Source organism: Chrysemys picta, chromosome 3 (genome assembly GCF_011386835.1).
Source record: "Chrysemys picta bellii isolate R12L10 chromosome 3, ASM1138683v2, whole genome shotgun sequence".
Taxonomy (NCBI): Eukaryota; Metazoa; Chordata; order Testudines; family Emydidae; genus Chrysemys; species Chrysemys picta.
Window position 1 is genome coordinate 173,788,262 of NC_088793.1, and position 15,962 is coordinate 173,804,223.

Consider the following 15,962-nt stretch of genomic DNA (forward strand, 5'->3'; position numbering starts at 1 on the left):
ATTGTACTTTGACGGGTCAGTCAGGTTTATTTATAAACCCCAGGCTAATTACCTTGCTTCCCGTTTCACTGAACAAAGGTATGTTGCCACCTCTCCTAGCTTCAGCAAGACTTCTCATAAGGACAAGACGTTCTAACTAAAAATGGCTGAGCAGGAAAGTAAGAGCTTCTCTGTTGAGCTGAGTGAGAAAGGAGGTATAGAAAACAAAGGATTTGTTCAAAATGAGGCGCTTAATGAATGCAATGCCAACAGCCAAGAGGAGATACCAGAAACATGCGCTGTTGGCATCAACTCAGCAGCTGTGCAGAACCAGGACTGTGAAGTTTTGAAGCCCTTTGCAGGAATGCCTAAGGAAGTCTTGCTTACATTCTCAAGTCAGGCACGGTACAAAGTCACCAGAGAGATCCTCTTCTGGCTCATAATTGCATCTACACCAGTGCTTGTCGGTGCTACAATTGCAATTGTTGCCGTGTCGCCAAAGTGCCTGGGCTGGTGGCAAGCTAGTCCCATTTATCAGATCTACCCACGTTCATTTAAGGACACCAACAAGGATGGGAATGGTGATCTGAAAGGTAGGTGCTCTACATTTTTGTGACGTTCAGTCCTTGGTAGCATGAAGCTGTATGTATTATATATATTTCTGTTACCACAATCTCTCATTCCCTAAAAAGTGGATTAACAGTAGAGGCAGCCACCTGATTAGAGACAGATGGGATCACAAGTTAGCTAATAACCCACAGGCAGCCAGAACTGTGATTATCATTAACCATCTAATCAGGAAGGGCTCAAGCTGCTGAGTCTAAACCTTTATCAAAGTTAAAACCTCCCCAAAGTGTGTGCCACTGTTCAGATCTGGAGTTTGGAGTTGGCCCATCAGAGAGAAAAAGAGAGAGAATAGCTGCAAAATTGCAATCCAGATTAGAATTTCCCACCAAAATTTGGGGAGTATTTGGAATCCAGTGTGTTATTAGACAATCAGTTAATTGCCATTTTGGATTTTGCGCCATAAAAAATCGGAGGGGGAAAGAAACCATTAACAAATGAAAGAGGAAGAAATGCTATTTTTGAGCCATTAGGGAGACTCAATACAACTGTATCTGATACACTACATAGATGATGCCAAATATTAAGAACTCAGTTGACTCACAGATTTTACTACAAAAAATGGATAGGAAAAGACAAAAAAATAAAATATATATACAAAAGGTACTAGAACATCATATCTTCTATCAGGAAATGAAGAACAGTGTGTTTCTATAGGTGGATAATCAGTGGTAAGCTGGAGCCGGTTCCCACCGGTTCGCAAGAACCGGTTGTTAAATTTAGAAGCCGGTGTAGACCTGGCTGTTAAAGGGGAGAGTCGGTGCACCGTACCGGGGCGGCCCGGCTTCCCCAGGGGGCAATTTAAAGGGCCTGGGGCTTCCAGTAGGGGCTGGAGCCCCAGGCCCTTTAAATTGCCACCTGAGCCCCACTGCTGGAGCCCTGCGTAGGGCTGTTTAATAGCTAGGGGCTATTTAAAAAGTCCGGGGCTCCAGCTGCCTCCACCCCATCCTTTAAATAGCCGCTGGAACCCTGCCGCTTCCCCAGGGCTCCGGCGGCTATTTAAAGGACCGGGGTGGTAGAAGCAGGGGAGCCCCGGCCCTTTAAATAGCCCCCAGAGCCCTGGGGTAGCGGGAGGCTCTGGCTGCCTCTGCCGCCCCGGTCCTTTAAATAGCCACCGGAGCCCGGGCTACTGCTGCTACCCCGGTGGCGGAGAGGGGAGGAGAAACTTGCGGGTTCTGGGGGGGGCAGTCGGGGGCAGGATGTGGGTTGGGGTCGGATGGATGGTGGTGAGACAGGCACGTGGGGCTTGTACTCACCGCGCGGTTCCCTACCGGGTCTTCCGCGGCACTTCAGCGGCGGGTCCTTCACTTGCTCCCAGTGAAGGACCTGCCGCCAAAAACCCAGAGTGAGTGGACCCGGTAGGGAACCAGTTCTTAGGATTTTGGGAGCCCATCACTGTGAATAATATTTGTGACATGCCATGAACATATATTAGTTTTGATTTAAGAGGAGGGAAACTGGCATGATTTAGGGACTGGAGAGAGCATTAGAGTGAGTGGTAGGTTAAAAGAAGAAGTGGGGTTTTTACCCACAAAAGCTTATGCCCAAATAAATCTGCTAGTCTTTAAGGTGCCACTGGATTCCTCGTTGTTTTTGTGGATACAGACTAACATGGCTATCCCTCTGATAATAGGTTAAAAGAGAGTGTCTTCTACCTAACTGGAGGTGAAGCCTAGGGCTTTTTCATTTAAATCACACTTACCTGCTTCTCAGGGTGGTTGTGAGGGTTAACTCACATTCCTTGACAACGAAAATAGAATTCTTTAATCTCAGTATTCCAAAATTGAATGTTACATTTAATGAATGAAAGAATAAAAGCTGTAAGCCAGAGTGTAAATGCTGCTTGAATTAGCATCTTTGTTCTGTTTTTCATGATTAATCTTTTTCAGTTGCTTATTATAGAATAAAGACCTTCAGTTGCCCTCAACCTTTTAACATACTGTGATCCAATACAGCAACACAAAAGTTTTAGGATTCTGCTACCTCTAGCCATAATGGAAGGGAAAGAGACCTCCGCCCATGGACCTGTGTACATCTTCCAGATGGGGGAAACTTAATTTCAACAGAAATGACAACTTTGCCACAGACACATTGTTTTTGTTCTCGCAAAACAGACTTTTTTCTTTATTTACAGGTATCCAAGAAAAACTGGATCATATCATGTATTTAAATATAAAAACGATCTGGATTACTTCTGTTTATAAATCACCCTTAAAAGACTTTGGGTATGGAGTTGAAGACTTCCGGGATGTTGATCCTATGTTTGGAACGATGAGGGATTTCGAAAACCTGATTGCAGCTATACATGACAAAGGTAAACTTGAGCTATGACCAAAAAAAAAAAAAAAAAATGCACTGATCACACATGGAATGTAGATGTACTTTTCTTTTTTTACTTCACATTTTGTTGTTTTGTGTTTCAATTTGTGTGTCTTCCATGGGCAGAGGGATTCAGAACCTAGCAGATTGAATGGGGATTCTGAATAGGGTTACCAGCTTTCTAATGGCAGAAAACCAGACACCCTTGCCCCTCGTCCTCTCCCACTACTTTCCTGAGGGGCTGCCCCTTTCTTGAGGCCCTGCCCTCCATTCCCTCCATCCCCCCTCCCTCCGTCGCTTGCTTTCCCCAATCCTCACTCACAGGGGGTTGGGGTGCAGGAGGGGGTGAGGGCTCTGTCTGGGGTTGCTGGTTCAAGGGTGGGGCCAGAAATGAGGGGTTTGGGGTACAGGAGGGGGCTCAGGGCTGAAGCAGGGGTTGGAGATGTGGGGTGCAGGCTCTGGGAGGGAGTTTGGATGTGGGAGGAGGCTCAGGGCTGGGGAAGGGGGTTGGAGTGCAGGAGGGGGCTCCAGGCTTGGGCAGAGGGTTAGGGTGCTGGAGAGAGTGAGGGCTCCGGGAGGGAGTTTGGGGGTGTGTGTGTGGGGGGGGGGTTGGGGGATATGAGGGTGAGGAGTGTGGGCTCTGGGTGGTGCTTACCTTCCGGGAAGGCTGGCATGTCCTCCGGCTCTGCATGCCAATCCCGCATGCAGGTGCCACCCTCGCACGTAGGTGCTGTCCCCGCAGCTCCCCCGCTTGGGGCGGGGACAGCACATGGAGATTCTGTGGCCATCCCTATGCCTAGGAGCTGGAGGGACGTGTCACTGCTTCCGGGAGCCGCATGAAGCCAGGTAGGGAGCCTGCCTGCACCGCCAATTGGACTTTTAGCGGCCCAGTCAGCGGTACTGATTGGAGCCACCAGGGTCCCTTTTCAACCAGTTGTTCCGGTCAAAAACTGGTCACCTGGCAAGCCTAGTTCTGAAGGGATGAGTACTGACTGCAGCATTGCAACCCTTTCTATCAATCTTGCAGAACCCTCTCCATTGGGGCTTCATGGAACTTGGCCTATGCAACATTGATGGGAGCTAGGCATGGGAGAGGGAAGCCAGTACTGTAGCATATGGACTCTGTAGATCCTCTAAAATCCACACAGCTCTCAGGATGGCTACTGGTGTTTTGGGATGAAACTCCTTTCACATTCTATGTTGGGGGACAGGCCCTGTTCTCTTTTTGACAGGTTGTATTTATTAGTCCCTGCAGCAATCTTCTGATGACTGAAGCCTGAGATACTGTCACTTCTATCTTTGCATCCATAAGCAATAATGTTCTTGCTGGAGGTAGAAAATTAAATTAAATTAGAAGATTGGGAAAACTTGGGTTCTTTCACTATCGTGACCTCCTTTGTCTGTCTGTTTAGACCCCAGTCCCACAAACATTTATACAAGCACTTAACCTCATACAGGTGAGTAGTTCCATTGACTACAAAGGGACTGCTCATGTGCGCTAAGTTAAAGAGATATATAAGTGACTGTAGGATGGGGCCTGAGTGTTTGTCTACACTCTAAAGGGTTTCGCTAGTATAGGTTATACCAGTTCCCCAAATTAAATGACCTACACTGAAAAAAGGACTTTTTGCATAACATTTTGGTATAATCGCATCTAAACTCGGACTTTTGCTGACACAGCTATGTTGATCAGTTGTGTGAATCTTCCACTCCCCACTCCCCCTCTTAACTGACAGCTATGCTGGCAAAACTTTTCCGTGTAGACCAGGGCTTAGACTCTAAGCCCATTGAGGATAGAGGCCTCTCTTAACTGTATGTCTGTAAAGCCACCAGTGTTATTTTGTCTTCTATGTTAATACTGTAAATTTTGTGACTTGGGATGTTTTGTTTTGATGTAATCTTTCCCGCATTTGATTTGTAAGGTTTAAAGGTGATAATGGATTTAATACCAAACCACACAAGTGACAAACACAGTTGGTTTCAGCTGAGTCGCAATCGGACTGGGAAGTATGCGGATTACTACATCTGGCATGACTGTGCACACACTGATGGGACAATCACTCCTCCCAACAACTGGGTAAATACAAGGTTTGGGGTCACCTTCAAATCACAAAATGAATAGGAAAATCACAGCAATGTAGTGCATATGAAACCATTGTGTGGTGGCTGCCGTACACAGCATGTAAACTCAAATCTTTTGTTTCATTAGTAACTTCTGCTCGTATATTTGAGTTCATCTGAACAACGTGAATTAAGATACAAGAATAAGACAGTGAGGCAGCATTGCTTTTCTTTGATTTCATTTGGTTTTAATCTGTTTTGATTTCCGTTCCTCTCCTTTAATTTTGTATCTAACACATTTTGGTATATGGTAGAGCTGTCAATTAATCGCACTTAACTCAAGCGATTAACACAAAACAAATTAACTAGATTTTTAAAATCACAGTTTTAATCACTGTGTTAATAATAGAATACCAATTTAAATTTATGATAAATTTTTGGATGTGTTTCTACATTTTCAAATATATTGATTCCAATTACAACACAGAATACAAAGTGTACAGTGCTCAATTTATATTATTATTTTGCTTAAATACTTGCACTTTAAAAAATGGTATTTTTCAATCACCTCATACAAGTACTGTAGTGCAATCTTTATCGTGAAAGTGCAACTTACAAATGTAGAATTATTTTTTTCCACATAACTGCACTCAAAAACAAAACAATGTAAAACTTTAGAGCCTACAAGTCTACTCAGTCCTACTTTTTGTTCAGCCAATCGCTAAGACAAACAAATTTGTTTACATTTATGGGAGATAATGCTTATTTCCAATGTCATCTGAAAGTGAGAACAGGCATTCACATGGCACTGTTGTAGCCAGCGTCACAAGGTATTTATGTGCCAGATATGCTAAACATTCGTATGCCCCTTCATGCTTCGATTTATCTTTTTTACAGTGCAAATATTTATATTAAAAATAATAATATAAAGTGAGCACTTTACATCTTGTATTCTGTGTTGTAAATGAAATCTATATATTTGACTATGTAGAAAATATTTATCATAAATTTAAATTGGTATTCTATTATTGTTTAACAGTGCGATTAGAACTACCATTAATCGTGACTTTTTAAAATCTCATGATTAATCGTGATTATTTCTTTTAATCATTTGACAGCCCTAGTATATGGGCATTCCATTTGGGAAGCTTCTTACCAGCTGTCCTTTATGCATGCCAACTGTGATGTCAGAAAAACAAACCAGCACATTGCTGGATTATTGCTTTCCTTTCCTAGCCTTCCTAGCAGGCCAAGACACTGGAAATTGGCTTATCTACTTATTTTCCATGTTTTAATTGGAAATCCAACCATTTGCATCTTCTAAACACATGAGCTAGAAACCTACAAATTAACATATTTGGCCATAATTATTTTTAACTTAATAACACAGCAACAGTTTTGAGAAATATCTTGAATATTGTCTCAGATCTAACCCACATACAGCTGATGACTTTATTATTCTCAAATATTCACTGTTGCTGATATTTCAATAGAGGCTGTTATGTCAGTTGAGGCTTTGTAGAAACAAGTTTCACAAAATATATGTCGAATAGAAATGCTCCCATAAAATTAAAGAAAATTCTCAATGAAAACCTGCTTTTAAAAAACATGAATCCTTCCCCTGATCATTTATAACACAGACATTATACTGGTTTGTGAGAACTGAAAATGAAATTGACTGTAAAGAAAAAGTGAAACTGACTAGTTTATTTTCATTGTCTAACCTGAGAGAAATGCAAAAAGTAAACAATAAACATAGTTATTTAAAATCCAGTTTACTTTTCACAATTATTTTCAGTGTTTATTTTCTAAGTTGTTACTAGTAACAGCTGCTTGTTAGCAACAACAATAATAAATAAGGCTATTTTTAAAAAAGGTATGAAGTTTAACTGTACAGTCTCCCTTTAAAACTTAGTGCCACAAAAAAGGCTTACTATTTCTCTCCATATCTTTTTCTCACAAACTAACAGGAAAGAAAGTCCAGCTCAACATATTGCAAGCTCATCATGTATTTTATAGGTCTGTCAATTAATTGTGGTTAACTCACGCGATTAAGTAAAAAAAAATTAATTGTGATTTAAAAAATTAATTGTGATTAATTGCAGTTTTAATTGCACTGTTAAACAATAGAATACCAATTGAAATTTATCAAATATTTTGGATGTTTTTCTACATTTGCATATATATATTGTATTCTGTGTTGAAATCAATGTGTATATTATTTTTATTACAAATATTTGCACTGTAAAAATTATTTAAAAAAAATAGTATTTTTTCAATTCACCTCATACAAGTACTTTAGTGCAATCTCTTTGTCATTAAAATATAACTTACAAATGTAGATTTTTTTTGTTACATAACTGCACTCAAAAACAAAACAATGTAAAACTTTAGAGACTACAAGTCCACTCAGTCCTACTTCTTGTTCAGCCAATCGCTAAGACAAACAAGTTTGTTTACATTTACAGGAGATACTGCTGCCCTTTTCTTATTTACAGTGTCACCAGAAAGTGAGAACAGGCATTTACATGGTGCTTTTGTAGCTGGCATTGCAAGATATCTACATGCCAGATATGCTAAACATTCATATGCCCCTTCATGCTTCGGCCACCATTCCAGAGGACATGCTTCCATGCTGATGATGCTTGTTAAAAAAATAATGTGTTAATTAAATTTGTGACTGAACTCTTTGGGGGAGCATTGTACGTCCTCTGCTCTGTTTACCCGCATTCTGCCATATATTTCATGTTATAGCAGTCTCGGATGATGACCCAGCACATGTTGTTAATTTTAAGAACACTTCCACTACAGATTTCATAAAACGCAAAGAAGGTACCAATGTGTGAGATTTCTAAAGATAGCTACAGCACTTGACCCAAGTCTAAGAATCTGAAGTGCCATCCAAAATCTAAGAGGGACGACGTGTGGAGCATGCTTTCAGAAATCTTAAAAGAGCAACACTCCGATGCAGCAACTGCAGAACCCGAACCACCAAAAATGAAAATCAACCTTCTGCTGGTGTCACCTGACTCAGATAATGAAAATGAACATGCGTCGGACCGCACTGCTTTGGATTGTTATCGAGCAGAACGCGTCATCAGCACTGACGCATGTCCCCTTGAATGGTGGTTGAAGCATGAAGGGACATATGAATCTTTAGTGCATCTGGCATGTAAATATCTTGTGATGCCAGCTACAACGGTGCCATGAGAATGCCTATTCTCACTTTCAGGTGACATTGTAAACAAGAAGCAGGCAGCATTATCTATTGCAAATGTAAACAAACTTGTTTGTCTGAGTGATTGGCTGAACAAGAAGTCAGACTGAGCGGACTTGCAGGCTCTGACGTTTTTCATTGTCTTGTTTTTGAGTGCAGTTATGGAACAAAAAAAAATCTACATTTGTAAATTGCACTTTCGTGACAGAGACTGCACTACAGTACTTGTATGAGGTAAATTGAAAAATACTATTTCTTTTGTTTTTTTACAATGCAAATACTTGTAATAAAAATTTATATAAAGTGAGCACTGTACACTTTGTATTCTGTGTTGTAATTGAAATCAAAATATTTGAAAATGTACAAAACATCCACAAATATTTAAATAAATGGTACTCTATAATTGTTTAACAAAGTGATTAATCGCGATTCATTGTTTTAATTGCCTGACGGCCCTAGTATTTTATGAATAGTCCTTTTAATTACTGTTGAAATTCTTAGAAGAACCTATATTGCTTGTACAAAATATACTAGGCTTGGGAAATCATTAAGCAGATTTTATGATGTTTGGTGAGCAATTTCGGAATTTGAGCAAATAAATATTTATATAATATGAGATTGACCAAGCACAAATAGGTCTATTAAAGGTGATAAATACCAGGGTATAGGCAGAAGTGTACTAGGGTAGATGATTTGCATATGAAGGATCATATATAGCAGCTGGTTATGTCTTTGCAGGTTAAATAAGTTTGTAGTAGTAGTAGTAGGTGAAATATATGGAAATTGTTTTATAGTTGTGGATGAGATTTATACTTGTATGTAAATATGAATTTATTAGGTTAATATTAAGGAATGTTAATGTTAAGGAAAAACATCTCTCCTTTAAATGAGGGTATTTTCTGTTTACGTTTATTCATGAAAAAATAAAAAGTTAAAAATAGAGTAGGCTGAGTAATATTAAATTCCGTTTTTTAGTCATTCGTGATTTGAAGATGCACTGAGTACATGCAGCTCCCATTGACTTCAATGTTTTTCACGTAACATCCATATATGTTCAGTAAATTGGATTTTAAGTAGTTATATTGCATATTTACTTTTGCATTTCTCTCCTTTGGACAATGAAAATAGACTAATCAGTTTCAGGCCAACTAACTGTTATGGATAGTAAATGAATACTATTTACTAAGTGATGCATGCCTTTCTATATGCTTGTAAAGCACTATGTAAATTATAATGCTGTGCAAATGCTCATCATTTATTAAGTAATTAATCATCATCATTTTCTTATGTGATCAGGTGAGTGTTTATGGGAATTCCAGTTGGCAATATGATGAGGTGAGAAAGCAATGTTATTTTCACCAGTTTGGGAAAGAACAACCAGATTTAAACTTCCGCAACTCCGCTGTGCTAGAAGAAATCCATGTAAGTATATAATCCACTGCTGCTACTCCAGTAGTAAAGAAACTGTTGGGTTTTATGTTTGTTTTAATTTTTAGAATGTAATTTCTTTATATAGTTGACAATCCAGTGGGAAATAATTCAAGGATTAGTGTCTATGCAAACAATGCAGACAATGAAGTGTCAACACAAATATACCTGCTTAGGCAAAATGTAAACCATATATTGTAATGCTTCAAGTATCATAGTCTTATCTTTGAAGAGTCTCCTTCTAATTAAAAAAAAGAGGCAGCCTCCAACTGAAAGAGTCACAGACATTGCAGTACCACAGCCTGTAGTGTGCAATGTTCTGATCATTATTGTATTATACTTTTAAAAGGATTAATCATATACTATCTAGGATCTAGTTTCTACGTGTGAGGCTTGCACAAATGTACACCTCTCCCTGGCTGCTCAGAGCAGACTGCACTCATCTCCTGACTCCTAAGATACAGGACCTACCATGTATTTCTTATAATTGTCTTAACCCAGCAGCAAACAAGTCTCTGCCTCCTTCTGCCCTGGGACTTCTCTACTTGGGTCTCAGTAGCACCATTTCCCTAAAACCCCCTCCTGCTGCCCCAGGACCTTCTCTCTGCTATAGGGCCCTATGTAAAGGGAGTGCTCAGTGGCAGGGCAGATCTGTGTCGTTAGCCCTGACGCTCTCGCACACAGCTATGCCAAGCCCTGAAAACCTTGGGATCGGAGAAGTGTCTCACTTCATTGTGACAGCTCTTCCTGAAGCTTTCAAAATATCATGCTTGTGAAGGATTCACACAAGAGATCATTGCCTTCCCCAGCTGCTCAGAGGGAACTCCCCTTACCCACACCCCACAGGTGGAGGAGCTCCCACTTTATCCTCTCCATCTCCCACCCCATCATTGTCCTCTGCACCCCATTCACCTGCAACCCCCAAATCTGTCTCCTGCTCCCCCCAGTGCCCTGCTCCTCCTCACTCCCTCCTTCACTTCTCAGTGTCTGGACTGCTCTCAACAGTCTATGTGGTCTGCCTTGCCCCCTGAATCACAGAGTGGCAGGCATTTTGCCTTTGGGCCTGACTTTAACCTCATTGAAAATAGTGGGAGGTGGCAGCCAACTTTATTAAGAGCAGCCTGACTTCCAGGCGCAGTTAAAGTATAGGAAAATGGCAGCCATCTTGCTGGCTTCAGCTCCACTGACAGTAATAGGAGAAGGTGCCATTTTGAATAAGGAAAAATTCATGAGTTGGCACCTGTCGTTGTGTATTCATGAAAAGTTAAGACTATAGCCCCAAATCGTTAGAGGGGTGCTCAGATCATGACAGTTGGCAATACTGCACATCCTAGAACAGTCTGATACATTTCAGAAGTGCTGCTGAGTATCACTAGTTCTGTCAGTATGTTAAGGAACAAGAAAACAGTAGGTTAGTGTTTTAAAATGAAGCTCTATTTCGAAAGGCTGGTGCTTTGTGACTTAATAGGAGACCAAAGTCTGAAATCTTTTACATTCTGTGAGGATAAACCAAACAGGGGAAGCAGGAACAGTCAAGCTTTACCAACATCCTGCCAATGTGCCACAGCCAACCTCTGTGTATAAAGGTAGTTCAGTCTCCATGGCCCAAACCATCCTCGGTGTTTTTGTGCTGGTTCTAATTGAGAGGTTTTTACAATATACACAACTGCTCAGATGAGACCTCTTTCAGTGCATGAAATCACCATAGAGGCTGTTGACATGGATACCTGTAGTTGTTTTCAGAATTACTGTAAAGGGACAAGCAATTCAATAAAATGGAGTATGTATTGACCTAATAAAATCAGTGAATCTTTAACATGGACTAGTTGAATTCCATCATATTTTTGATCGAAGTCCTGGCTTGTGCAAGTATATTGTATATGTAATAATAATAAATGACAGCACTGTGTGCATAATCTATTTTTATTACTTAGTTGAAAGATATTGTTTGGCACATAGTAACATTTACACAGATTGCTGCAGGGGGATTAAACTTTGGACTCATCTGTTAAAATTTAGGACCATTAAAATTATAGTAATAAAATAACCATGCAAGCATGATGTACTTTTACTGATAATAGCTAAACTCTGAATTTGATAAAGAAACCACAGATCCATAACTCTTAACTTAGGTAATCATTTTTCATTTTCCAGAAAATAAATCTGAATTATTTTCACATCAGTTTAATAAGAGAGAACAGATTTAGGAAGTGTTGTGTAAAAGAAAACCTGGTGTCAAAAGGTCTGTGCAGAACCATGAACATTTGTCTCAATATGTTCTAATTGTCTGCAGGCTTGATGAGTGTACCCCAACCATAGAGCTTAGCAGAATCAGCATACTTTACCCTCTGTTCCTCTTGAACTGCTATAAGGCCCAGATTCTTTGATAGACTAGATCAAAAGTGGCTTCCTGTGAGTTATGTGTTTTTCTGTTCCCTGTCCCCCTTGAATGCTTGGGGCAGTCACGGCTGTATGTCTATTATGGTTGAAAAATAATTCAAATATTTCCGTTTTAGTAAGACAAAGTCAGCCATAGATAGTAGCTTCAATCTAAAATGGTCAGCTTTAACCTTACTAAAACTTTAAATTTAAAAACTATGTATTGTTATATAATGTTATATTATATAGTGTTATATTAGAATGTATTATGTATTTAATAAATTATGTGCAATGTATTTGATTTAAATTAATATTTGGAAAGTGGTTGACTCATCAAGAATTATCTTCATTTTATGTTTAGGATATTATCAAATTTTGGCTTGGCAAAGGCATTGATGGGTTTAGTATCAACACTGTTAAATTTCTTCTTGAAGCAACACACCTGAGAAATGAACCTCAAGTGAATAAATCCCAAAATCCGGTAACACATTTTCTGTTTTGAATTTGTTTGCTCCTTATTGTCTTTGGAGATGCATTTATCACTAATACATTTCCCCTTTGAATTGCTAACGGGACTCACTCTTTTTTTTTCGGGTAGGTTTTGCATTGAAATGTGTACAGATGAGCTTCAGAAATATGACTAATTATTTATGGAACTTGCTTTTAGTGGGGCTGTGGGCCCAATAAAGTCAGGAGATGATGCCAACACTGAGAGGCAATAATATTACTGAGTTGACAGAAAGATGTGCATCTTGTTGACTTTGCAAGTCACTACAAGAATCTCATTTATATTGCTTCTGCCTGGAATCTGGTATTCAGCAGCATCTACTGTATGTGCCATGATCACTGGTGTAAACTGGGTTATATAGATTATTCCTCATTTAGATTGATGTGTTCCCCAAATATTTAGCCCCTCGTCTAGCACAGCATTAGATAAATAACTAATGAAGATACAGCTCCAAAACTCTGCCATTAATGTATTATTTAAATGATTCACTGTTTCAGATAGATATTTGGAAATAACTGTATTCCCCATAAGGCCACAATACTTGCTATCTTTACTCACAATGAGCGGTATCTTATTTTGTGAGTAGTCCCACTGAAATTCTCAGGGAGCAAAAACATTAGTAAAGGTGGCAGAATCAGGGCCTCATTCATCAAAGTCCGTTTCTAGGGAGTAGGGGCTTGGGGCAGTGAGTGGTGCAATCTCTCTCCCCTCTGCAGTCAAGCCAGCTTCAGGGCATGGGAAAGGAAATGCCAGGAGTGTGGGCTACCTTGTATCTTCTTTGCAGCACTATAGTCTCAGGTGAAGAGGAAACAAGAGTAGGTAATATCATCATGCCCCCAGTTTGCTAACAGACTCAAGTAAAACATTATCTGAAGTGGTGCACTGTCTTTTGAAAAAACTTTGGAAAGTGTAATTCAATGAACAATAGAAGGTCTAATGCAAAATGTTGCATTATTCTTCAAGGAGAGTATCTCAGCATATTCTGAGCTGTATCATGACTACACCACCACCCAAGTCGGCATGCATGATATTGTCCGCAGTTTCCGGCGCACCCTGGATAAATTCAGCAATGAGCCTGGCCGATACAGGTAACTCAGTTTGTTAGCATAGCTGTATTGAATTTTCCCTCTAATGCTAAAGGCACAATCTCACCAGTGGATAAACAGGTTTGTCATGGTAAGATGCTTTTGCAAGAATACCAGCCATTAATAGTGACATATAGGTATGTGATATATAGAAAGAAAAATAAATTCTTTTTAAAAACAATGCTAAATTATTAGCTATGTCAAGGTCCATTCTAATTCCATGCAATTCTGATAAAACTCTGAATGAACACAGTTTCCATTTTCTTTTTTAAAAGAACCCACTTGTGTGCTCCTCTGTAGGTTTATGGGAACTGAAGCCAATAACCAGGAAAACATCGAAGCAACAATGATGTATTATGGAACATCTTTTATCCAAGAATCAGATTTCCCCTTCAACTTCTACCTAATTAACATGGAAAACCTCTCAGGAAATAGTATTTTTGAAACTGTATCTTTGTGGATGAAGAATATGCCCAAAGGAAAATGGCCAAACTGGGCGGTAAGAGTTCAGACATTTAAATGGCATGTTCCTGCTCCTATTACAGCCCACAGCAAAGCTCTCATTGGAGTAAGATCAAGCCCAAAATAACTGTAGCTGTTGTATCTGTGGAATCTACCATGTTCTCTCAGTACACTATAGTAATGGCTGTAGCGGGTCCATGTTATCCATCCTAAGCATATTTACAGGAGTGTGATAGTATTTTTGCCTAGTTTTAAACATAATCATCAGGCACACTGTTTTATTCTTTCAAGATAATATTCCACTCCCCTTTCCCTGGCCAAACAGGGTTTGTGCCAGGAACGATGTGGGGTTTGGGAAAGGCGACAGAATCCACCTCCAAACCCTCAGGCAAATTTGAAACAGCTCCAGACTGCTTCCATGTCAGCTGCTGCAGCTCTGGGACTGGAATAGAGGCTCTGACCCTATGCACCTTCTACCTAAGGGATTGTGGCCTCTGACTCTACCTGTGCATAAAGTGGCTCCACCCCTGCCTCTCTTTTCCCCCATGTTGGCCTGTGGTGCAAGCCAAGCTGCCCAAGTGTGCCTGCACCTTGGACGTCTACCTCCAGTGCAGTGGAATCACCATAACCCCAAAGTGCTGAGGGGCTTCCATTGATCCTGTCAGGGTTCCTTCCCGACTCTGAACTCTAGGGTACAGATGTGGGGACCCACATGAAAGCCCCCTAAGCTTATTTACCAGCTTAGGTTAAAACCTGGTACTCTGCCACCACCAAGTGATTTAACAAGAAACAGGGAAAGGACCACTTGGAGTTCTTCTTCTCCCAAAATATCCCCCCAAGCCCTTACACCCCCTTTCCTGGGGAGGCTTGAGAATAATATCCTAACCAATTGGTTACAAAGTGATCAAAGACCCAAACCCCTGGATCTTTGGACAATGGAAAAATCAGTCAGGTTCGTAAAAGAAGGATTTTATTAAAAAGAAAAGGTAAAAATCATCTCTGTAAAATCAGGATGGAAAATAACTTTACAGGGTAATCGGATTCAAAGAGCCCAGAGGAACCCCCTCTAGCCTTAGTTTCGAAGTTACAGCAAAACAGGGATAAACCTCCCTCTAGCAAAGGAATATTCACAAGTTGAGAAAAACAAAGATAAACTAATATGCCTTGCCTGGATATTACTTACAAGTTTGAAATATGAGAGACTTGTTCAGAAAGATTTGGAGAACATGGATTGATGTCCAGTCCCTCTTAGTCCCAAGAGCGAACACCCACCAAAACAAAGAGCACAAACAAAAGCCTTCTCCCCGCCCCCAAGATTTGAAAGTATCTTGTCCCCTTATTGGTCCTTTGGGTCAGGTGTCAGCCAGTTTACCTGAGCTTTTTAACCCTTTACAGGTAAAAGGATTTTGGTGTCGTCTCTGGCCAGGAGGGATTTTTATAGTATTGTACACAGGAGGGTTGTTACCCTTCCCTTTATAGTTATGACAGCTCCTATTATAATGGATGAATGCTACCCTCACAAAACCAGCACTACACAGCAGAAAAAATAAGTGTGGTCAGCAAAGCAAACATTGGCAGAAAGACATGAGAACTGTAACTGAGGGTGTTTGTGTTAGAATGGAAGACACTGTTGGCTGGGATGCTAATATATCAGCATTGTTTACTTCTGTCTGTCATGCTGTTGGCAGTATTTCCAGATTTCAGTTGTCAGGCAGAAAATTGTACTGATACAAAAATATTCAAATATTTCCCCTTGAGGATATGGAAATGAAAGAAAAAAGCCGAACGTAATAGTTTGCATCGTAGCATTTAATATAGAAAACCTTTGAAAATGTAAGAAAAAAGATAATATAAAATGGATGTGATGATCAAAGGATGCCTTAATATATCAATGCATCCT

The 15,962-nt window shown here is 40.1% G+C and overlaps 1 protein-coding gene across 1 annotated transcript in view; it reads left to right on the forward strand.

The window, feature by feature from the left end:
• SLC3A1 (solute carrier family 3 member 1) overlaps window positions 1–15,962 on the forward strand; it is a 23,156-nt gene continuing 7,194 nt past the window's right edge. Inside the window, exons 1-7 of the mRNA XM_024107452.3 lie at window positions 1–572; window positions 2,738–2,917; window positions 4,845–4,999; window positions 9,497–9,622; window positions 12,369–12,488; window positions 13,479–13,603; window positions 13,901–14,099. Coding sequence (XP_023963220.2) covers window positions 143–572; window positions 2,738–2,917; window positions 4,845–4,999; window positions 9,497–9,622; window positions 12,369–12,488; window positions 13,479–13,603; window positions 13,901–14,099 — 1,335 coding nt within the window. The 5' untranslated portion in view covers window positions 1–142. The remainder of the gene's footprint in view (window positions 573–2,737; window positions 2,918–4,844; window positions 5,000–9,496; window positions 9,623–12,368; window positions 12,489–13,478; window positions 13,604–13,900; window positions 14,100–15,962) is intronic.